The sequence below is a fragment of the Jatropha curcas genome, unplaced genomic scaffold (assembly GCF_041381405.1).
Source record: "Jatropha curcas cultivar XTBG-Jc1 unplaced genomic scaffold, XTBG_Jcur_1.0 HiC_scaffold_26_pilon, whole genome shotgun sequence".
Lineage (NCBI taxonomy): Eukaryota > Viridiplantae > Streptophyta > Magnoliopsida > Malpighiales > Euphorbiaceae > Jatropha > Jatropha curcas.
The window spans coordinates 1-25,628 of record NW_028322323.1 but is presented as its reverse complement, the minus strand read 5'-3'; the positions used below and the strand labels follow the sequence as shown (position 1 = coordinate 25,628).

General features: G+C 32.5%; 1 protein-coding gene and 1 pseudogene across 1 annotated transcript; one reads left to right on the top strand and one right to left on the bottom strand.

Annotated features, from left to right (window-relative positions):
* Positions 1–499: 499 nt before the first annotated feature.
* On the top strand, positions 500–6,487 carry LOC105647950 (protein PSK SIMULATOR 1; the record flags this gene model as incomplete). The annotated part of the gene is given in 8 exon segments (XM_089716776.1): positions 500–597; positions 893–962; positions 2,342–2,445; positions 5,075–5,191; positions 5,409–5,485; positions 5,593–5,637; positions 5,775–6,223; positions 6,226–6,487. Coding segments are annotated over 8 exon segments (1,025 nt in total), but the record flags the coding sequence as incomplete, so codon positions are not given.
* Positions 6,488–8,775: 2,288 nt separating this feature from the next.
* On the bottom strand, positions 8,776–24,983 carry LOC149492267 (uncharacterized protein At5g08430-like; annotated as a pseudogene).
* Positions 24,984–25,628: the final 645 nt, after the last annotated feature.

Below are 25,628 nucleotides of genomic sequence, written 5' to 3'. Positions count from 1 at the left end.
TCTTAATTATAGAATTTAGATTCAAAGAGGAAATTAATATAACCAATTAAAATTAAATTACCATTAAAAACTGGGGCGTTTTGGTAATCTCAGTGTTCCCTCTCCTCATTCATATTTTTAGACATAACTATAAATAACTAGACAATCATTCATCAATTGGTCAAATATTTTGTTACATAATCAATTCCTAACAATCTTCATCTAGGAAAATGCCTTTTTCATAAAAAGAGTAGTGGAGTGTGCAAATGCAATGATATGCCTTCTAAAAAGGCTGCTATCCTCGAGGAACCTTTATTATTATTATTTTTTTTCAGATCTTTCAAATGATGCATATTCTTCACAGGCACAAACAGTATTGCTACTTTTCTCTTGGATATTTTTAGGCATTTATCACATAAATTTTGTATTTCAGCCGAACCTTTAATAGAACTTCAGAAGAACTTGACAAGAACCAGATAAATTATTGAACTGTGAGTGTATGCTGGTCTATGCGTTGCAGGTGATACCCTTGCATCATTGAGAGTAGAACTCAAAAGCCAGAAAAAGCAAGTTCGAAACTTAAGGAAAAGGTCACTATGGTCCAGAAGCTTGGAAGAGGTAGCTGCAAAGCACTGTATTTAACTTTTTTCTTTTTTTTTTGGACCTCAAATTGATGAAAATCATTTTCTGATTTTCAAAATTTTTGATTCTTCCTTCTAAAAATTTTCAAAACGTCCTTTGCTTTCTGCATGTGAGCATTTTTGTTGCTGTAAGTTTCTTCTACAATGCTACTTGTCACTGCTTTTCTTACTTTAGAATATATTATTGGTTGCCTGTGAAGTTACTTCTAAGAAATATGAATTTATCAATAGTCAGGAATTCTAGATAAGCTGCTTGTTTGTTTGGATTTTAGGTGATGGAGAAGCTTGTAGATATTGTCCACTTTTTACTTTTGGAGATTCACAACATCTTTGGAACTGTTGGTATGTATTTGCTTGAGGTCTTAAAACCTGGATGAAAAGGTAAAAACATTTTTTTAAAGGGGGGGGGGGGGGGGGGGGAACGGGGGAGGGAAACGCTTGTCAATCCGACTTAGTCTGGTTGAAAAATGGGTGATGGTTGACAACGAGGTACAATTTTCTAATCCGTATTATATATAAAGAAGTACTGAAGGTGGGGAAGACTTTGACAGGGCAACATACAATTAAGTTTTACATTATGACAAAAGATGACTCTTTAATATTTTGTATTTAGTGAATTAACCTGCATAATATCTTGAAATCCTTATGCATTGTGATTGTAGTGCTTTAGTTGCCTCGTTACAGTAGCTTGACTTCATATTATGATATAGAACAAAACTTCTAGTCAATTGGGTTACATTCTTCTGACATTAGGTGGGGTGAACTGAAATTTATTTCTAGGCGCCTAATGTGAAAAAGAAAAAAAAAAAAGCCCAAAGTTTTCCATATAAATTAGTTTCAGTTGTATTCAAAGAGTCAAAATTGAACAAAAATAAAATTATTTTAACAGTAATTAAAATAAAAATATTTTTTTATTCTTTCTCTTCCCCATTCTTTTACCTCCTTTCTCCTTCATATGAATGCATAAAAAAGAAATATACTTTATAAGTTTTATCACGTAAAAAATAATTTTTAATGTTTGATACAAAGATAAACATTGTATTAAATTTAGGTTTAGAAAGAGAGAAAGAGAGACGGTAAGGAGGTGAGAATTGAACAAAGAAGAAAATATTTTTCTTTAACTTTGACTTGTTGGATACAATTGAAACTAATTTTTTAAGTTTAGGCTAGATTTGAAATTAGCATAGATATTTGGGTCTTTTTGTCATTAAGCTATTTTTCCCAAATTTTTTTGTTGCAAACATTAGCATTCACCTTACTTTCCTTTTCTTATGTTGAAAGGAAAATTTTGCTAAGAAAAGATACTTCCATAAATGTGTCGTTGGTTTTCACTATTTAAAACATATACTTCCATAAATGTTCCTTCTGACTTGTGAATTTTGGCAAACTTATTATCACAAAAGAAAAGTACATAAACACCACCCATCAAATAACTGATCATTGATAGTCACCATTGTTGGTCACAAAAAACCAACATCAATCATTGTCAACCACAATGGTCGTCGGTGCGCCTGTAAATGAACCAAGCGGCTCATGAACTGAAAAAACATGGAGACTTTAGGAGGGGTTCAAATCTTGTGGAGTGAAAAATAAACTACAAGGAAGAAGAATGGTCTTCTATGAATACGTGCTTTCAGTTCTTGACCTCTAAGGTGTTTCTTTGCAACTTGATGTTCATTGACTAAAATAGTTCTATTAATACTTAAATTTATAACCTGCAGATAGTGATGTATCAATCAAAGCATCTATGAACAATCACCAGAGATTGGGACCTGCTGGACTTTCTTTGCATTATGCAAATGTAGTTATGCAAATTGATTCTCTTGTGAGTGTGCCTTATCTTTTAACTGTTACTATATCTCATTCTGCATTTTCACCTATTTCATTTTCATAATCCTGCATTGTGGTACATGGTGTTGGCTGTATTGATACATAATCTGACATTTACGTAGAGGATTTATAAGTTCCTCTTGTATCAATTTAAGAGCAATCCATATGGGTGGACAAGAAAAACTGCGAGAAAGAGAGGAACTATTTTGCACCAATAAGTTTCTGCCGTGCAAGCATAAACAAGTTCTATTGTTTTCGAACTTAAATAATCACCTATGTTTCCTATGATGGAAAGAATAAAGATGAATTAGTGTTTTGATGTAGTTACAAAGAGATAACTCACAAAACTTAAATGCACTTGTCTATGGCAAAAACAACACATGGATGTTATGGCTGGCCACCAATATTCTTTACTATTTCACAATAGAATGGCCCCTGCCTAAGTCTCTTAATGAAGATAACATTGTTGGCTCTAACCAGACATAAAGAATTATGCTAGAATAGTAAGCCCTAAATCTATCAATTTTCTGGTATAGCCTATGGCCAAGGAGTGTTGGTGTAAGCACTGCAACTGGAGATGAGAGCGAAAACATGCAATGTCCAAATCAAATATTTTTTGTTTCCAGTACAGTAACCTCTTGCATTATATAATTCTTTGTTACAAACAATTACTTGAAATTATGTTAGCTGGTCATCTATTTGCTCCATGTTAACTACAAGGTATGATAAATTTTTATTATGTATGAGGGCTTGTATCCATTTAGAACTCTCATCATGGAGTCAGCAAGAGACCATAAAAAGATTTTCAGTGGCAGAGTTAATGGTGCACAAGGTTCTTTGATTCACCAGTTGCAATTTGCCTTGCCATGTTTATATATTTTTTGCTCGTAGCAAGGCTCTCTATACACACGTTCTCTGACATTTCTGAACAAAGGATTCTATTGAAACATTGTTATTAGGCGTGCCTTACTTAAAGCTCAAGGGCTTATGCCTCAATTGTCTTCAGGCAGGCAAACTCACTTGGGCGATAGCCTCTAGATAGAGCACACGCCTTTAGCGCAAGAATGGCACACCTTTTTCTTAAACAAGCCACCTAGGTTTTTCTTTCAATAGAAAGCTGTCCAATTAGCATAGTTTATATAAATAAATAAATAAAAGGAATAGAATGCAATACAAAACCAATGTGCTTTGCGATCCAGCCTAGGGATAGCAATGGATTGAATTTTTTCAGGTACGTAACCCAAACCAACCACAGGTATTACAGGTTTGGTATTGATATATGGGGTTTGGGTTTAGGGACTTGGGTGCTTGTAACCACATAACCCATTAATTTTAATGAACATACCCATGATATATGGGGTTTGGGTTTAGGGACTTGGGTGCTTGTAACCACATAACCCATTAATTTTAATGAACATACCCATGACTTTTAAGAGACATGAAAAAAACTTACCATTGAGCTACTTCAATTCTACTTATATTTATAATAGATGAAAGATAAATATTTTTGCATAGTGATAAAATAATATTTCTAAATTAAGTAATTTTTTAATTCCTTATATATAATAGTTTAGGTAAATTTCATGTAGTTAATCATGTAATTCAAAATATAATAATTAGTTATTAATTATATATTGACTTTTTTTTTTGAAAAAAATTAAATATATTGACTTACACAAAATAAGAATTTTATTTACATAAAAATATATGATTCATTTTGTCAAAAAAAATATGATTTATATTTATACCTATAAATATACATGTGTATGCATATATTAGATCTATTAGAAATAAGTGTACTAGTAATTATCACTAGTATTAATAACTAGTATTCTAATGGTATTATAATCATAGAGTTTCTAATTGTAAATAGTATTATAATCATACTGAATAATTTAAATAGACTAATATTCTAATGATATTATTATAATTATAGCCTTTTCAATTAATTAGTATTTCCTATGAGCATTATAATTACGTATAGTATTAAAATATCTCATAGTATAATGCCTAATAATTTGATAATTATGCCTACTATAATACCTAATTCTAATAGTATTAATTATAACCTTTCTAATTATACTTAATATTATAATTATAGCTTGTTTAATAACTAGTACTATTCCTAATAATGGCATTTTTTTATACTAAACAGGTATGTATACGGGTTTGGGTTATGTATGGTAATGTTGAATGGCATGGGTAATGCTGGGTATTGCAAGTGTTTAAATAGGCTTTGGTATCTTATATTTAAATGGGTATGGAAACAGGTAGGATAATTTTCAAAGGGTACCCAACTCATTGCCATTCCTAATCCAGCCTCCACTCCTGCATCTAGTACTCATTTCTATCTCCAATACCTTAAAATATAAATTGTTATGTTGCTATTTTCTTTTTCCTGATTTATGTGTGTTTTTCATGTTTTTCTGATTTTATTCTTTTTTTTCCTGATATCTTTAAATATAATTTTCTGATACATGTGTTATAATTTTCTTTTTCCATTTTTGCGCCTCACCTTGCTCTGATGTGCTTTCGCCCGGAGGCTATTGCTTAGGCCCCAACAGCCCTTTGAGCATTAGTGCGCCTTTTGCCTTAATCACTATGTAACACTTCCATTCTCTCAGGCGGCTCGATCAAGTTCTATGCTTCCAAATACAAGGGATTCATTGTACCAGAACTTGCCACCCAGTATAAAATCTGCTCTACGTTCCAAAATACAATCTTTTCAGGTTAAGGAGGAGGTATATATAGTTTGATAATAAATCTTTATATATATATATATATATATATATATATATAGGTATACATATTGAAAGAGCAATATATTTCCATCCAAGAAGTAAGAAAAAGAGAATTTAAGTTGCTATTGCCTCCTTCATTTCATGCAAGGCATTCTTTAATGAGTCTCAGCTATCTATATTTCATCTTTTATTACTTTGGTTGTTTTTTCTTCTGCAGCTCACAATTACAGAAATCAAAGATGAGATGGAAAAGACTTTGCAGTGGCTTGTCCCTATGTCCACGAATACAGCTAAGTAAGAAACATAAATTATTTTCTCTGCCTATATTCTTAATTTTGTTGCTTTTGTCTCTGCTTAATCAGGATTTTTATTGTTTTTTTATTGCAACTGGTTTGAAACAGAGCACATCATGGTTTTGGTTGGGTTGGGGAATGGGCAAATACTGGGTAAGTAAATTCCATATTTTTATTTTACCTACCAATTTTCTGAAAAAATCTCATTTTTGTTTAGATATTAAAAAATAAATTTTTGGCAAGTGGGAGGATGTCGGTGTGAGAGAAAATATGGGTTTTGTACATTACAGGTCTGAGGTTAATCGGAAACCTGCTGCTGGGCCAGGTGATATAATTCGGATTGAAACACTCCACCATGCAGACAAGGAGACAACAGAAGCCCATATTCTAGAACTTGTACTGTGGCTGAACCATCTGATCAACAAATCCAATTTTGGTGCTGGTGGTGATGGCAAGAAGTTGCCTATCAAGTCTACAATTTGCATGCCGCTTGAAAAGTTGAATGAGCAACCAAAGCATGAGTCACCAAATGTTCCTTCATTAACTATTGAAGACCACTTAATGTTAAAGGTTGTAAGTAAGAAAAAACGGACACGAGGAATTAGTAAGAGTCAGGACTTCGAGTCTGGGAAGACAGGGTTGAGAAAACATGATAGACTTAGTAAGAGCAGCAACTATTTCCCTAAAAATGAAAGCAAGGACCCCGTCATCGTTAAATGGCCTCCTTCTGTAGTACCAATTGTGGGTTTGGTATTGACAAGGAGAAAGCTTTGGATGTGATTGACAGAGTTGAAGTGGTTAGATAAATTGCAGTGTGTGAAGGAGATGTATACATAATATTGCTGCACTATCAAATGTCACACTGCACCACACAGTATCATTTTGAACGGCCCAGATCTTATGATCCACAATGCAAAGGGTAGTGTTAGTTCTACTTCATACATCTGCTTGATTGTGAAACAATTGTCTACAGAAAAATAGATGCTGTTTGTTTGCTGGTTTATCTCTGACTGTCTGCTTTCTATAGCTTAGATTGGTTTGTAGAGAGTGCTACGATATCCATACAATATTTTATTTACTAAAGTCTATTTACGTAAAAACCTTGAGTTTTTCAAAAGAGATGTCATCAATTTAAAATTTTTATCTTTTTTCTATTTTGCTATTTGAAAGTAAAAATCTGCAATTCAAAGTTTGGTTCGTGTCAATAGATCATGTGGACAGGAACTTGCTTCCCTTAGCTGTGCAAACAAGTCGCACATGAATTTCATACATTTGGTTAATCTTATATTTCTATTGTTGGATAATCACGAAGGTTGGGCTTTTTCATGACTGATGACTTGGTTATATATAAAGCCATTACCATTAACAAATGGAATTTTGCAATTGATATAGACTTACGATGTTCAACAAAATAATTGTTGGTGATGTCAATTAGGTATTGTCTAATTGATCTTTTTAATAATGTAAGAGTAGAAGGTTTGAGTTCGAATCCTCTCGATCATAAGAATTTTCACATATTTGATGAGTTAATAAGTTAAGAGGAGAATTACCTTACGAATATGATGTATAAGAGAAACATGTCTATTACAATAGCGTTTACCTTGTTTATACAAATTTCTTGAGTGCATGTTAAGTAAAGATTTTAGAATATTCACAATCTGAGCTATATGTACAAAATGGATGCAATATGTTCAACTCGGGCTTTTTATTGTCAAGGCCCAAGAGGCCTTTCTGAAAGTTGGTTGACTGCTCCTGGTCCACAATTGGGCCTAGATCTAGGCTTGAGTCTGGACCGATGTTAACAATGCCCCTGCACATGGGCGTTTTTGGTTGCTCTCTATAAAAGAACCATTTAGTACTCTTTTAGATCAGTAAATACATCTGAAAATTTGATTTCTAACTTTTTGCAAATGAATTATTTTCTGTATTTACAATTTGAACAACCTGATAATCTACATATGACAATTATAACTTTTTTTCCTAACTACATTGTATTCTCCCCCAATATTGGAAAAACTGATTTATCAAAATGACAATTGACAAATATAGTTATAAGTTTTAAATATTTAATTATAGATGAAACTTTATATCCGGCATATATTCTTAACCTCGTTTGAGTATTCACTGTGCTTTATAGTGGAGCATTTGGAACATACCTTTACACCAAAAAGAATTATTAAGAGGAAAATTTATGATAATTTGTTGGCCTAATATAAATAAGTGATATTGCATGTATAATAGCATGTCTTCAAATTGGTACCTCGCAATAAATTGCAATAAATGATCTTACCATACCATTCTTTGTGAAACATGAGTAACAGGATGCTCAACGACTATTCCACTTGACATGCAATAATTATTAAAGGCATAATCTGAAAAATATGCTCTTAATCGAATTATTTGAGCAAACAATCTCGTAAATGCCAAAATTTGAGTCAATAACATGTTATGATCATCTTGTAGATACATTTATCAAAACCATAAAATATCTAAATTGTCCATATGGTTGATGAGTTGGCCTATAACTATCTCTTTGTATATGTTCTAGAAATGTAAAAGATTCAACTTGAACTTTGCTTGGAGATGACCTAATAATCAATTCATTACATTGAATTATGTTTTGGTTCATCAAATGTCTATAAGAGGATTCATAATTTTTCGTGTCACTGTTGATCTAGGATGAACCTATGGATCATACCAAACTATAAAAGCATTTGAATTTGTAAAATTCTCATTTATAATCATATTAATTTCAATTGTGTGAATATGCATGTAATGCAAGACAAATGATAAAACATGCAATTCCTTTAATTTGCATTATTATCCGATACAATATGTATACCAAATATCAAACCAAGAATTATTAACATATAATTATATTCCTTAGTAGAAATGAGTTTTGGAGCTATGTAAGAAAATCAGTGCAATCAATCATATGAAAAATTTCCTTAAAAAATAATTTTTTATTTTATTTTTTATCAACCGAGTGATAAGCAAATTCTTTTCAATCAAGGTTATTTGATTAGATTTTTTTGCTGAAAATTAAATAGACAATTTTACTCAATAATCTAAATAGTCATTTATTTCTTAAAATTTTGTAACTTTTCAGTCTTTTCACTTATTTTTAAAAATAAATCTAAAAAGTTAAATAAACTTTTTTTCCAGAATCAAATAAATAAAAATAAGAAAAAATGCAAAGAAGAGAGAAATGTACAATCACAAGTGAATAGAGTGAAAGAAAAAATGATATAAAATAGTTCATTTTGATGTCAGTAAGAAATTCTGGCCAAATACACCAAATTATAAAATGATTTTATTAGTTTAGACACTTGTAATTAAATTAATAAAAAATAAAGTTTGAGAAACTGAGAGGGTTAAATGTACAAAGTTCAGATACTAATTGATCCTCCAGAATAGAAACATCACCCTCCTATTTCTATCTAATAGGAGAGAATGGTATCAACATTTCTCTGTTGTAACTGTGCCTAGTCAAACTTGGGAATAACACGCTATTTTTGACATAAAAATAAAATTTCTTCCAAACATGTGCAAAAGAAAAACCTCTTGCATACGTTTACACTAAAGGTTAAAAATGCAGTAAGAACTTAAGCAGTTGGATTCCCAATCTTCACCCATTTGTCACTACCAAAAGTTCCATCATCTTAAAGATTCCAAGCACTCGAGATTTAAGAGTCCCCAAAAAGGATCAACCGATATCAATCATCTTCTTTTGGAGAATGATCAAAGTCTGCAGAAACAGTTTTCAGCCGGATAAGCACAGCATTCCCCATTTTGTACTACAAAAAGTTCTCTCATTTTAAGATTTTGAGAGCTTGTTTATGTGTCCCCACAAGGATCACTGATGATCAATCGTCTTCTTTTGGAGAATGACCTGACAAATCTACAGAAACAGTTCTTAGCTGGATAAGCTCTGCAATCACCTTTGGCGGCTGTTTCATTAATCTTTCCTGCTCAGACGGTTTCTTGAGCAGTTCTAGTTGTTCTAAATATTCATGCAACGTTTAATGCAAACAGGTCAAGGTTCACAACTATTCATTGAAATGAATGAATCACCACGTAAAGATACAACCGTGTATGCCAATGAATTATTTATGAAGAATATATATATTTATAGTGATTTCTTCACATGCTTGATTTATAATTGATAGATTGGATCAGGAAGTGCATGAATGAGCAGACTAACGACAATATTTGATGATTAACAACAGACAAGTTTTTGGCTAAAGGAAGACATTCAAGACCATAATAGATGGGTCGATGAGTCGGGATACAAGTGGTTCAGCCAAATGACTAACCTAAGTTTTTTAACTCTAGAAAACTATGGAAAGTTACCAAGCCCATTGGTTGTTTTCTCCTTAAATTCTCAATTCCTCTTCCATTAGTTTTTGATTTCATTTTGAAATCTCCATGTTTTTCTTAATAGGTTTTTGTAGTATTTAATTCTCTCATGTTGACTTCCTAATTCAGTTCTCTGGTTAATAATTTTTTCGACTTAAATTAAATAATCTTTTGTATATTAGTTTTCAATTTAATCATCAAAGCAACTTAGAATTTCTTTTTTCATTCTTTGCAGAAAAAGAAAAACAGAAAAATGAAGATCAATAAACATACAAACAATCCTTCTTATTCAAGCAGATTTCAGCAACTATTTTTCTTCGATATTGTGGTTTTCAATTGGTTTTCTTTTTGATTAATTAAAACCTCATGATTACAGTACTGTTTTTTTCTCGCTGATTAATTAACTGTGAAATCTCTCTCAATTAGTTTTCAAGTTTATTTTCAATTCAAATCTTTTGTTTACAATTTTTTTTTTTCTTTTTGATTAATTCACTTTGTGTTTTGGTGCTTCTTTTGCAATTATTCTTAAGAGTATCTTGGTGTGCAAATATTTTTGACATATTCCCACAACTTGTTAGCTTTGATGATTCTACTTCTACTAGTTTTTCAAATTGAGAAACAGGAAAGAGAGTTTCAAGGAGAAGAGGGCAAAAATGGAAAATTTGGCAGAAGGGCCACCATTTATTATTTTTAATTATAAACTTTAACCCTAATTTGCTTTCAGGGTGTAATTGCTACCAAAGTTACTAATTGAGGTATAGATGATACAAATGTCAATTTCGTGTGAAATTGGAACAGCTTTTCAAGATAAAATGAAATGCTAAATCTCTCAAATGTTTAAATTTATATTTTCTGCAAGGTGACTGCCCAAAGATTATTAATGCATTATTTAGCTTGTCACCCTTTTCTATAAATGATTTACTTACAAAGTAATAGAAGGGTAAGAGAGTAAAGCAATTGAGTTCCAATGGGTCAATTCCTTTCAAAATCAATGAGTGCATAATCTCTAGGGGATTGATGTAATTTTCATTCTTTGCCTTGTTTCTCTTTTGCTTGGCCTGATAGACAATTATACCCAAACTTTGGTGCCTTTTGCAATTGTATCTAATCTTTTGTTTTGGATAACCATTCTTAATTATTAAAAAAAGGAAATAATACCAACAACTAAGCCTATTAGCTAAACATTTTTTTTTTTAAAAAAAAAAAAAAGGAGAAAGGAGGTTAAAAATTATTTTTAATTTGAATTAATAACAAAATATTATTGAAGTATTATACTACTTTTTTTAAAAAATAACTTGTATGTAAGTTATAGTTGCAACTAAATTTTCAATTAGAGTAGAATTGTCAAAAAATAAAAATATGGTACAACAACAAAAAACTCTCAAAGTTTGGGATATATGTGCCTATTAGCTAAGCCCTTTTGATTTTCATAGGTTGAAGAGAATTTGTGAGCATATTATGCAAATGTTTCTAGAATTAACCACATGCTACTTACACCATGAAAGGATATTCTCTCCTCCATCCCTTTTCGTTAGCAAAATCAATGCGCTTCTGTAATCTGACCAGTTCTTTCTCAATCCACTGCAACAAAATCTTCCAAATAATGAAAAGGGAAAGAGAGAAGAAAAGTAATATAATAGCTTGTCTACCAAATGCAACAACAGCTGAAAACGATATCTTAAGGCTGAAAAAAACAAATAAGTAAATAGTGCAACATGGAAAGCCTTGTGCATTGAGACACTGCTCTTTATATGGGGACCAATCATAAAGTTTTCCTCAACAAAGTCATAATATTTGGAAAATAAGTTTTTTTCACACTATTCACATTCGAAAACAATGCAAAAAACTCACTCTCATGGCTGGGCCCTCACTCCCAATATGCAAATCTCTGATACCAACATATTGATGCATTAAAGCACTAGCTAGCAGACAAATAAATTTTAAACAGATAATAGATATTCAAAAAAATACAAAAGAAAAAGACCGAGTAACTTGCTGAACAAGGCTAGGACTTTTATATGTTTTATATGTCTAATTTACATTTAATGCCATCTTTCATTTCCCAACCAAAGGAAAAGAAAACTTATCCCACTGCCACTTTAAAAAAAAAAAAAAAAAAAAAAAGGTAGCCTATTGGAAAAAAGAAACCAGCCCGCTACAGTGGAAAATTAAAAAATAACAGAAAAGAACAACCTTTTCGCAGTGTCATCTCACTGTTGCAAATTGTTACAATGTTGCTAAACTATTAGATCCATGGTCACTAGCCACACTAATACTGCGCCCTCAAGCTTCTCCTACCTTCAAAACTTAGTATGTCAAATATCTTGCTTTCTTATATTTTCTTTTGGGAGTTTAATACTTTCTTTGTTAATTTCTTAGTTAGGAGTAGTATTAACTAGATCTCTAGAATCTATAAATACCTAAATAACCTGTTATTTTTCAAAATTTTGATGATGGAATAATAAGAAATTAATTTGAAAGGCTTAGTGCCTAATTTTTTCTCTATGTTTAGTCTTTCTGTTGTTTCTCCTACTACATGGGTACTGGTAACAACCATTTAAATACCAATTTCTTTCTAGATTCTACGTAAACTGGTATCGAAGTGAATTTGAACAAGATTTTGCGCTGGTTTTTCTTTAAATTGCTGCTTATTTTGTGATAACAGAGACTTCCCCTCTTCAGTTTTCCCATGTTAAAATGAACCAAAAAAAAAAAAAAAGAAATGCTTAAAACAAATTTGAGCAATGTCTTCATTGTCATTTGAAGGATTGCTTGAAGATTTGAATTTAAGGAAGCTCATCATTGTTCGTACTAGATAAAGAGCACTATGTGGATTCAAAGATTACAAGCTGAAGTTGGTGCTTACAGGGGACAAATTGAATGAGTTGCTTTACTAAGAGAAGTATATGTTGGTTGTTATGTTCACGCAACCAGGATCTTGTCACTGGCCTGCTAACAATAAAATCTGATTCAAAAGGTCAAACTTTTGTTTTACCACGATTCTTTCCTCGACGTATTGTTGCTAACAATTGCAAGCTCATTAAAAGGGGGCTCTAGCCTTAGACTCGATAGAGAGATCTATATCTCAATTTAGTTGAAAATAATTCTGCTTATTTCATTTCATGATTAAAGCCTCAAATTTATAGAGTACAAGTACTTACTAAAGTAATTCTACTAGAATAAGATCTTCTACCATAAATAAAATAGGAAACTAGTAAATGGCAAGACTAATAAATAGAAAGACAACTAAATAGGAAAATTATTAAATAGGAAATCTCCTACCAAAAAGAGAAATATGAAACTACTAACTAAGAAGACAACTAAATAGTTGATCTCCCACCAAAAGTAAAATGGGAAACTCCTAAATAGGAAGACTAAACTGCAACTTGCCGTAATTGCATCTCTAACGTTACTCCCCTCCCGGAGGAAGAGCTGGTCCTCAAGCTTGAGAACTGCTCCCAAGTTGAGTATGTTGCTGGCCCATAAATGCGTGGGAATCTGCATCCAAATCTAATATTTCTATCCAAAATAATTTTTTACACTAATGACCAATTGAATATGGTTCGTCACAAATATAGCACAACACTTTTGGTCCGTCTTTCAGCCATTTCGACCCGGTTTAGTCGCTTCACAAAAGGAGTGGAAACACTACCAATGTTGTCCTTGTTGTCAATGCTTCTCCCAATGTTATTGGTAGAATGAGCTATTGAAGGTGAGAATCTTTGGCTTGCAAATATTGAAGCACCCATTCTTGTATTTCCAACTTGCTCCAATTGTTGTTTCCTTTCAAAGCTCTCGCCAGTTCATCGCAATAACCAAATAGGTGGATTATGCATTTCGCTAGTCCGACCTTATGGTTTCCGATAATCTGGCGTAAAAAGATTGACTTGTTGGTCATCCTTGACTGTTGTAGCCCTTGCTAAGAGCACCAGGAATTGCCTTTGGTACTCCACAAAACTTGTTTGTTTTAAATTGACTAATTCACCTAAAGGATTACCCTTCATGGGTGGACCAACACAAAGATTGCAATAGTGTTTGAAAACATCCCACGAGATTCCATGTTCTTCTTTGCTCCCATCTATAATACCATAGTTGTGCTTCCCCAACCATATGGAATTCTGCTAGCCCACCTTATCAACCTCCTTGCATTTTTTGATTAAGAAAAAATTGTTCACACCAGTGAAGCCAGCTTAATGCATCATCAAACCGATATATGTAGGGAAATCCAATTTGGTGTATTGCGGAATTGTCACAGTAGCAGCACACGCCCTCGAACCCTTCGCAACTCCACCATTTTGTTTTGTAGAGTTGACTTGCTACTTGTCACCTCGATTCCCTTATTTCAATTTCTGGTTGATCCGCTAAGAAGTTCCTGCACTTGCCGAGTTAGATTCTACAGCGGGGTTTCATGTCGAGATTCAACTTGGAGCATTCGAGCTTCATTATGGCCCTATAGTTCTTGTAAAAGAGCTTTGATCTCACTGGTTGAATCTCCTATGACGTTTGGCTCTGATATCAAGTTGTTATGTTCACTCAACCAGGATCTCGTCACAAGCCTGTTAATATAAAATATGATTCAAAAGGTAAAACTTTTGTTTTACCACGAATCTTTCCTCGACCTATTGTTGCTAAAAATTGCAAGATCATTAAAAAGGAGCTCTAAACTTAGACTCATTAGAGAGTCTAGATCTCAATTTAGTTGAAAATAATTTTGCTTATTTTATTTCATGATTAAAGCCTCCAATTTATAGAGGAGTACAAGTACTTATTAAAATAATTCTACTAGAATGAGATCTCCCTACTATAAATAAAATAGGAAACTACTAAATGGTAAGACTAGTAAATAGAAAGACAACTCAATAGGAAATTTATTAAATAGGAGATCTCCTACCAAAAAGAGAAATAGGAAACTACTAACTAAGAAGACTACTAAATAGTTGATCTCCTCCCAAAAATAAAATGGAAAGCTACTACATGGGAAGACTAAACTGCAACCTGCCGTAATTGCATCTCTAACATTGTTCTTAAAAGAGCTCCCCTTATTATCTAAATTTTTAACCTTTAAAAATGATTAATTTCAACTCATTGTTCTTCAAATTATTGTTAGTTCACTTTATAGGTCCTCGGTTTCAATTTTGTAACAAAAAAAAAAAATTTATGGGCCATTCATCTCTTTCTACCATTTCATGTCTTGATATATTTATTACCATAAGGCGCTAGGGCTGCCATTACCAACGGAGGCAAATACAAAGAAACCATGACTTGTGGCTCCAAGGAACCAAAAGCAATAATGAGATCTTTTTACCATGTAAACAATCCTTTCCACTTTGCTAGTCTTTGGATATTAGGATGTAGCTATAAACAGAACAGAATGGAGGTAAAAATGATTTGTGTAGCAAACCCTAGTTAGTTTAATGTTACCGATTTTACCTTGTCCTATTTATTAACATATCAAATGATTTTAAAATTCCCCTTCAAAAAAATATTTTTTTTTTTTTGTTACAAAAAATATTTCAAAATTTTCCAACCTATACTTTGCTTCGCATTGATATTAATTTGATCAAAGCGTATACTTGAATAAAGATTCAAACCCAACTAGTTTGAAACTAAGGCTTGGTTGTTGTTGTATTATCCTTCAGTTGGATCAATGACAGTCCTACGCTAGGTGTGATGTCTAGGCTAGTTGCAATAACTATGTTCTGCTGTCTTAAAGAAGTGAAAAAAAACACTACAGAAAACCATTAACATTTTCAAACAAAGCTAGCATAAGTAAATGACACTTAATCTTGGTTATATGCTCATGCCAAACATTTAGCCTTCTGTTCAAGCTCCATCTATCAAACAAAAATGTTCATGTTATTTTATGGAGTAAACCAAATCTTTATTCATATTGGTAAATAAAAGGGTACAAAAGTTGGTAACATGATGAAAGTAGTTATACTTACATATCATACTCCATGTAACCATCCTCTTCTATCCAATTAAACTTTTTTCTCTAGTTAGGAAGCAAGAAAAGCTTGTATAGTAGGCATTGGATTGATTGAAAAAATATTCTTTGGGCTAGACTATATCTTATAACTTTTCTATTTGACTAAAAGAGTTATTCCCCTGACATGAAGTACTAAGGCCTCCATGAAAACTATTTCAAAATTCTTTGCCAACAACCAAAAGAAAGAGATAAAACTAGATAATATCAAAGCCAATTCTGATTCTTTTCTTTTCCCTCTTTCATAGGTTTGCTTTTCTCCAGTATTCAATTTGAAGGTATTGTTTAAATAATGACATATTACATGTATAATTTAAGCTACTTGAAAAGAAATCATTTGACTTAGAGCTTGAGTTAACAAAAAGTTTACTCAAGTTTAAACCAAATAATTTAGGGTTTCCCATAACAAGGAGTCAAAAATTCAAATTCAAGCATCTCAAGCATACCATCAAGCTCCATGTGTGAAAATATAACTCAATTGAGTTTTGAGTTCAATTTTAGCTTTCAGTTTTTCAGTAGAATTGACTTAGATCAATCCTCAAGCATTAGATAAAAATAGCAATGCTTGGTGATAGAATCGATGCTTAAATTAATCAACGTTTTGCAAACGAAGTTGTGTATATATCTTGAATTTGACTGTCTACTTGTCCTCTCAATCTATATAAATCAATTATTAATTCACAGATACTTACAGCAGTAGGCTTTTTGAGTAAGCCCATTTCCACTATTTGTCTCAAATCATCAATCTCTTCCTGCAAATAATAGCACGGGATTTTTAAAAAAATAAAATAAAATAAAAAGGACTTATGGATGGACTCAATTCACGCTACGAAATGAAACTTAAGCAACATCTAATAACTAAAAACAGACTAACAGAAAGTTGAAACGTAATAAGAAAGAAATTTTCAACACATAAGGGTTGTAGAATATGATTAAAAATGATGAGTGCAAATGACAGGTTGCATTAGCATTGACATGATCACTTGATTGTTATAGGACCTGAGCATGGTAAATCGGGTAACTATTGAGAAATGAATTTGTTAAAACCATGTTTAAGATAACTCAGTTTGCAAATTAGCTTCATAAAATACTGAAGGACATATTACAAGTCTATAGATTTACTTACAATTACAAATCAGGACAACATTTTCTGAAAATGAATCCTTCCATCAAATCCATAAATTCTAAAAAATGTTTTTAAAACCTAATTGTAGCCCAAGTATTGTAGCTAGTTGCTGACATAAGCATGATGTTAGCAGGAAGTCAACATTTTTCATATGCAATAACAGCAATTCCCAGTAATTTTTTACTCTGTTGCAAGATTGATCTAGGATTAAGTGGTGATTCAGTCGGAATACATATACTTTCCCTGTAATTACTCAGATATCATGTTAATTAGGCTACTAATGACCAAAACAGAAATATAGACCATCAATTTAGCAAAGTGTTTTCAATTGTTATTTTTCTTGGACGATGCACAACCATTACAGCTGTTACAGTTTTTACATTTTTTTTATTTTTTTATTTTTTTATTTTTGGCTTCAAAAGGATTTATAGCACCAGCCATGTGACTTGACATTGCAATACTGAAATCCAGCAAACAGCGAGTCTTATTGGAAGCCTCAACATGTTACAGACTGCGTGATAGGGTGGCTGTAGTTTAGTTGTTAGAATTCTGCATTATGGATGTAGAGACCTGGGCTCAAATCCCAGCAGCTCACACTTTTCATCCGCCAAAAGACAAAAGAAATACCATGTAAGAGGTGCTGGAAAAAAAAAAAAAAAAAAAAAAAGCACCTGCAAAGGTTAACACATCATCTTAACTGTTAAACAGCGTACAAGTCAACTTATAGTACTGCTTGGTGCATAAGCATAAGACAGCATTTAACAAGCATTCCAGCTAAAAGAAAGTTTAGTGTTATTGTAATGCATCATGGAGCATCTGATAACAATGAGTTTGTCATCCTTAGAGCAGGAAGAGTTTAATTACCTCGGAAAAGTCAAAATCTGATAGCATGGAAACTTGAACATCTTTTGGAATAGTGGAAAGTCTTAGAACAATTTCACTATTGGTTTTATCAGTTTTTGAGGTGTGCTTTATTCCTGAGAAGCAAATATAACAATAGAATGAATCCAAACAATTCAAAGAAAAATATAAGCCACCACCCAAGTCTTATAGTGATAATTAAATGCTCTAGTAGACAGGAATGCCTAATTACAGCTAAATTACCTGTTACTTGCAAAAGCTGGTGAGAATTTCTCTGCATGCAGTCTCTTGGATCATTCTTTACTCTCACAAACTTCCCACTACCTTGCTCCCAAAGCTTTCAGGATCCTTTAACAGCTCCTCCACTAAGCTCCTTCTTAGGTAGACAAGTTTGATATTATCAGAAATAATAGATGCAAAACAGCTTTCTTGGACCCTTGGATCTGCTTCCATCTCTTTAAATTTTTTACCAGAGCTCTCAGTTCTCTGTTTCTTGTGAATTTGCAAGGTTTTTTCATTCTTTTCACGGGAAAAGCTTTCAACTTCATCCCATTTTTCATCCTCATCTGATGAAACTAAGTTCTCAACAAAGTGGACTTCCAGAAGATTATATAATTTATTCTTGTTCATAGATTTCCTCCTAAAAACTGAATAAAGCTTGTCATCACAAAGGATCCTCTTCCTTTTACTTGGATCTAAAAGTCCTTTTTCTTTAATGTATTCACAGATGATTGAATGAACATCATACTGTGATAACTCTTTTGTTGTATCTTTACCAAGATATCTAAGAAACTCAATAAGAGGCTCTGATCCCCACCCCATAAATTCCAATGCCTTGGACCCCTTCCCTTTTCCAGTTGTTCCAAATTCTTCAGCATCACCCAGATCGCTATCAGAGTTTATCAGTACTATGTCTTTTTTGCCTTTGCCAAATGTATTTGATTTGAAGCTGTACTTGGAAGATTGACCCTTCTTCAACCTGGCATCTGCGGAATAGACATCATCCAAACTCAAACCTTCATCTTCTTTTATGATGTCCCAATATTCCAAGAACAGGCATTCATATGTGTTTCGGTCTCTTAAATCTATCTTGCCCTGCAAATTAACAATTCTTCAGTGAAAAAGAAACAATCACCAAGCAAAGAAAAAGAAACTTCATCAAGAAAAAGAAGAGAGTATATCAATATTCTAGAACTCTTAGTTCAAAATCTGATGTCCCTATTTGAATTTTATTCAGCTTTAGATTTAGAATTAGACTAGCCACTTATCATAAATTTCCTCTTTTGCCTTTTTGTTAGCTGGTCTGAACTTTGTCAATAATAATTTAGCAAAAGTAAATTACTGGTTATATGTTACTAATAGATGACAAAGCCTCAAGCTATTTATCCTAGTGAGAAAATTTCATCAAGTATTGAAAAATATCACAAGGATAACTAAAGCTTATAAAACTAATTTTTAAACAATTTAATGGTATCTAGAATAATTGCTTTTCAACAAAGTTTTAGAAAAGTTGTGAGTAATAATATACTTGAAAACAAAGATGGTAGAAGAGCAGAGATGAGAAATGTATGTTACTGGCCATAATACATTGCTTTCCCTCCAAAAGATCAGAAGATCAATTTACAGTGCAACCCAACAATATTGCTATAATATGTATAATTGAATTTGGAAGTAGTATATGCTACAAGATAAGAAATCCATTTCCTTCTCTCTCTCTCTCTCTCTCTCTCTCTCTCTCTCTCATTAACTAAACATCTATGTATTGCTGAAGTTCAATGAATCATGTTTGTGTTTCACAATCTTTTAGATCTGAATAACATAAATGCTCCACTGACAGAACGAAAAGCTGAGTTGTTCAATCTTAATATATAATTCTTTCTGTTTCTTTATCATCATTTATTGGCATTGACAAAAACCATATTCTCTACAGATTACCCAAACATAAGCCATCAGCTGCTACTAGTTATATACAAGTACTACGTTTGGCATTTCTGAAAGGCAACATGTAGCCTGAGAAAAGCAGTATTCAACAAGCAACTCCATTTTGCTAATTTAAAAATATGAAGCCTTCAAGAATTCAGATATGTCTATAGCACTTACAGGATAACTTACATACCCCATCAGCATTCAAATCTTCTTTTTCTTCTACAAACAACACAAGCTCTAAACACTCGGTACATAGTCCTTTCTTCCCTCTAACAGGTGCAAACTCAGCAGCACCGGTGCAATGTCCACATACAGCATTAGGACAGCAGTAGCAATAGAACTTTGGGGATTTATGGCATATTAGACAAGAATGCCGATCTGAAATTAATTAAGTATATCAATTATAAGGACAATGGCACATAAGTTTGCTGAAAATATTCTCCTATAAAAATTAGTTGCAAAAAGATTTCCTATAATATTCAACCATGAAAAGTAGCTGAGGAACAAGAAAATAAATTAAGGCTCCATTCTTTCACTGAAATGACTTCCTATGGAATTATGTCCTCTATTTGAGAAAACAAATTATTTTACAGTCTTTATTTGTAACAATTAAAATATGCAAAATATTATTTTTTTTGGCATTTGGAATAATGTCTGGAAAAATTTATTTTCCCCCAATGAACAAGATTATGAGAACAGTTCAAACCTATAACAACCATATATTTTTCCATTTGATTTTAATAAAGAGACAATTAGAGAAAACAAGCAAAAAATCAGGTAAGCATTGCCAATATTGAAGTGGTTGATGGATTAGTGACAATGGACCAAGATGATTATCTTGTGGAGTTTTTTAATCTATTTTATGGTTTGTAAAAATCTAAAGTATAACTTCTCTTTTTCCACATAGACAATCAAAACTAGAAGAAATGGGAAAACATTTTCCACAAAACAAACAGAGCCTACGATAGTAACATGGCTTTGCCATTACCTGCACACATGCCAAAGCCAAACTTATCCTTGTTACATGCTTAACAATGAATGGAATACAATCGTCAAAATGTCATGTCATATTAATTCAATGAGTAATATGAGTGTCTTACCACAAGTCCAGCGTTCTCCAGTCTCTGTAAATGAATCATCTTTTCCCACACACCTTGGATGATAAACCTTCAAACAATCACTGAAGAGAGGAGACAAAGTTACTAGTGTAATGTAGACAGCATTTTATGTTGAGACATGTAGTGCTGAATCCATAGAATTTGTCTGTGTGGGCAACACTATATTATCATATATAAAATTCTAGATAAGTACAATAAACACATGCCAACTGGGCGCGCAAACATATGCATTTGCAAATAAACACAAGAATTTAACAAAACCATCCTTTTCAAATTTTCAGCAAACACATATATGTAAAACTCACAAATATTATGCAAATTAAATCAACACATGAACATTAATAGCATTATTTTTTCACAAGAAAAAATCTTGTTTTTTCTTTTTACTTATTGATGCAGATGCATATTTCTTTTCATAAAATTTCACATTATAACCTAAATGAAACAGGGGACAAGAGAGACGAAGTTCTAAATATTGGTTTCACCATGGTTAATATGCAGCAGAATCAGACAAGTAGTGAGTGATATTGTTGAAAAGATAGGGCAGAGAACAAACTCCAGAACACACACAGGTTCTGAAATTCAACCTCAAATAGGAGATATATATATATATATATATATATATATAGCGCTCTATTTTACAAGATAAATAATATAAAAACTAGATGACATCCATGAAGAATCCATACTTAGGTTACTTGGACACTCAAAAAATAAACTTACCTTCTACCTAACCCCACTAGTAGACTTGCCAACAAGAACGTACATAATAACTAGAGTATCCAAATATATTCTCAATCTCCAACACTCCTTGAGAATTTTCTGTGATACTCCAACCATTTCCTTAAAATCTCAATCTTGCCATAGGAATCTGCAATTACGTCTTCAAACATATAATACACTAGGTGAATCACTTGGTTCTTTCTGCAACTTAGGAAATGAAATTTCACACTATGATTGGATCTTCCATGTTGGACAGTATTGCTATCTCTTGTGAAGAATTAAAGTCTTCATCAATTTTCTTCTTATTTTTCTGAGTTAAATTTGCATATATTTATACACAAAAGAGAAGAGAGAAAAAAATCAACAAAAAAACACATAATTCAACACCTAAATCAAACACAATCAAATCTAAATCATATACAATCACACGAGCCAATACTCCTCAAGTTGGTGCATAGATGTTGCACTTGCCCAACTTGCAAACTAAGTTATGAAAAGGGTTTGCTATTGAACCCTTTAGTAAATACATTAGCAAAGTTGATTATTGGTGGTCGCATGAGTAAGCTTGAAGAGACCCTGGATAATTTTTTCTTTTATGAAGTTCCTGTCAATCTCTACATTCTTCGTATGATCATGCTGAATTGGATTTTGTGCAAAATTAATAGCAGCTTTGTTATCACAAAATAGGGATGAATTCTCTCCTTTAGAAATTTGCAGTTCTTCCATTAACTTCTTTAGCCATAATATCACATGCACCTTGATGCGTGGTTCTATATTCAGCTTCAGCACTTGAACGTGCTACCACATTCTGCTTTTTACTTCTCCAAGTAACTAGGTTTCCTCCAACAAAGGTACAATAACCAGAGGTTAATCTCCTATGATCAGGAGAGCCAGCCCGATCAGCATCAGTAAAGGTTTCAATTTAGTGACCATGCTTAATGAAAACTAAATATTTTCCAAGTGCAGATTCTAAATATCTTAAAATGCAAAAACCACTTCTAGATGAGAACTGCGAGGATCATGCATGTATTGGCTAACTAAACTTTATAGAATAGGTTACATTTGGTCTAGTGTGTGGAAGACAAATCAGACTTTGATGTCGACTTAGATCAACTGAGTCTCCCGCTCCTGTTACGAATTCCCTAACTATATTATTGTTATTTTTTTGCATTATTATTATTATTTGTATTATTATTATTATTAGTTTAGTCTATCCATAATAATATGAATGAGACTTTAATGATTCTATTGATCTATGACAGTGCATACAAATATTCCTTGAATAACTGGAGTTGTAACACTAAAGATTAGTTTCTAATTGTAAATCTCAAATTCCTAGGCCAATAGCCTTCTTGCGCGAGAAATCTTCTTTTCATCGTCTCCAATTACAACCATATCAGCAACATTGAAAGTCTCCTTTCACCAGCAGTTCATCTACATACAAAGCTACAATAAGTTGCTTCTCACCTTTACTTTCTCTTACATATAAAAAATAGCATCATTCTTTCTCCTCCCAAAGCCATGCTCTAAGAAGTAATCACTGAGGGGCCTTCTTTAGCTTGTACATCATCCCCTCTTCTAAAACCTTCAAAACCATCAAGTCACTCCAAAGAGCTTTTTTTAAGCAAGCAATCCAAAGGTTTCCCATCCAGTGACACATTTGCCATCCCTTTTAAGCAGCAATCAGCACTTGTATCTTAATGGTGTCATGCTTCTCTACTAGTGTAAATATGTCGGCATAGTTCTCCCCCAGTTGGTGTGCAAACATTTGCCAACTTCAAGTCTTAATTATAGTTTCACCATATAACTTTTAGAAGTCATTTGACGAAGTAAAGAACAATTCATACTATCTCTATCAACATGCACCTTCAGATTTCTGTTTTCTTTTGTAGACAACATTCTGACCTAGAATGTAGTTTATTGTTACCTGTTGCTGAATTCACAAATCTTCACAGAATTTGTTGAATTCTATTGAAAGTATACTCGATTCTATTATCAGATATCACATAAGTCAATTACTTGAAAAAGAGATAACTCGAGATTTAGTATAGATGATATAAAACCAAGTCATCCTTGTAAAATCATCAATGAACATCTGTGTGCACAATCTAAATATCTTCTTAGCTGTCCAAGCTTTACCGATTGGCAATTTGAAAAGCTTTCTATATAGTTTCCATAATGGCAGCATCCATAAACTTCATTACTAAAAAACTGTCACTAAACCATTTGAACACATAAATGTCATAGAATTTTTAGGTTGTAATTCCCAACCTATTATGCCACGTCTTAGGATTCAGCAAATAAATTCCAATTGAAAGGTTAACCATTGTCAACCAATTTAACTTAGCTATCTCAGCACCATTTGGGCAAAGAAAAATTGCGGACAACCCATTTTATTAAAAATATTTATATTATTATTTGATATTGATATGCTTAATAATAAATAAAATAAATACTAGTATTAAGTGAATACTAATAAACAAAGAATGGAAAACAATATCATACATACACGCACAGCAGATTTTTCTTTTTTCCCTTTTCAAGAGAACACACGTGGGACAAAGACAAGATACGTCCTATCAAAATCATGCAATTTTGACAAGCATATTTATAAATTTATAAATAAATAAAATATCTAAATCTAAAAAACGATGAATAATTTCCCATTATACACCAAAAAAAATGATGAATAAGTAAATGTAAATGATATTAACTAAGAATTAAAATATAAATTCTTCAATTTAAAAATATTAGATGTATATATATATGTATTCAATTTATCAAAAGCGAAGAAAAGAAATAACAAGACAAACAGTTGAGAAATTATTCTAATCCAACCGCTCAGAGGTTCAACCGGTTCGAACCGGTTGAAGCCAGAACAGAAATTAAATTAATATGAAATAATAAAAAGAATACATGCATATATAATATTTAATATAAAATAAGTAATATAAAATAGCAAAGGTACAATGACAGAAGGCAACAAAATCTGAAAAGACAAAACTATGCTTCAAAGGAAGAAAATGCTCCAAAAAAAAAAAAAAAAAAAGAGGAACAAAGAAAAAGGATTATGCAAAACCAAAACAAAACAAAGTAATGGGTTGGAAGAGGAACAAAACTGACGGATTGTCGCATAGAATTAGGTCTCCGCCGTCTTTGCAAACGAAGCACCAATCTTCAGAGTCTCTTTCTTTAACAATGTGTCGTTTCTTCTTGCCCCCCTTCATCGCAAAAATGCAAAAAATCCAAGTGGAATCGGACACTGCTGACTGCTGACTGCTGGCGCTGCGCTTAGGTTTATTTATATTACAAGACATTAGACATTCTTGGTGGATGAACGTTTCCTTTTTCTTCCCTTTCCTAGGCCATCTGAAACTTCGGATTCCAAAAATAGCCCTATCTGCAATGCAACGCTATTTCAGTTTATTAGTATTAACTTTTGAGGGTAGAATGGGCAAACAGCGGATATTTGCGAAAAGGATCCAGACTCATTAACAAATTTCCCTATTTTGTAGTCATTCCAATTCAAATTCATTTAATATTACAATCCAATTAAATTTACTATAATAATATTACTTCAGTTCCCAAATTCTTTCAATTTACTATATTTAATTTTAATTAATAATTTATATCTATATAGATAGATATAATTTTTGGCTTAATATATAAATTCACCCATCACTAAAAAAAACGCACAATTGCGACCGATTTTTGACACCGACTTAATTCGGTCGCAATTTTGCGACTTATAAGCCATCGGTCGCAAATTTTGACGCTGAAAATTCCCACGAGAATGGTTAATGATTTGCGACCTGTGTACTACGGATTTGCGACCGATTTTGCGACCGATGTGCGACTAAGTGTTCTTCTGTCGCAAAATTTCGCGTGTCAAAAATGGGGCAAAGTTCTAAGACCGATTGGAGACTACATTGTGACCGATTTTTTGCGACCGATATATTTAGTCGCAAATCGGTCGCAAATTTTGAGCCTAGTCAAACGACGTCGGCTCATTAAAAATTGCGACCGATAGTTATAAAATTTGCGA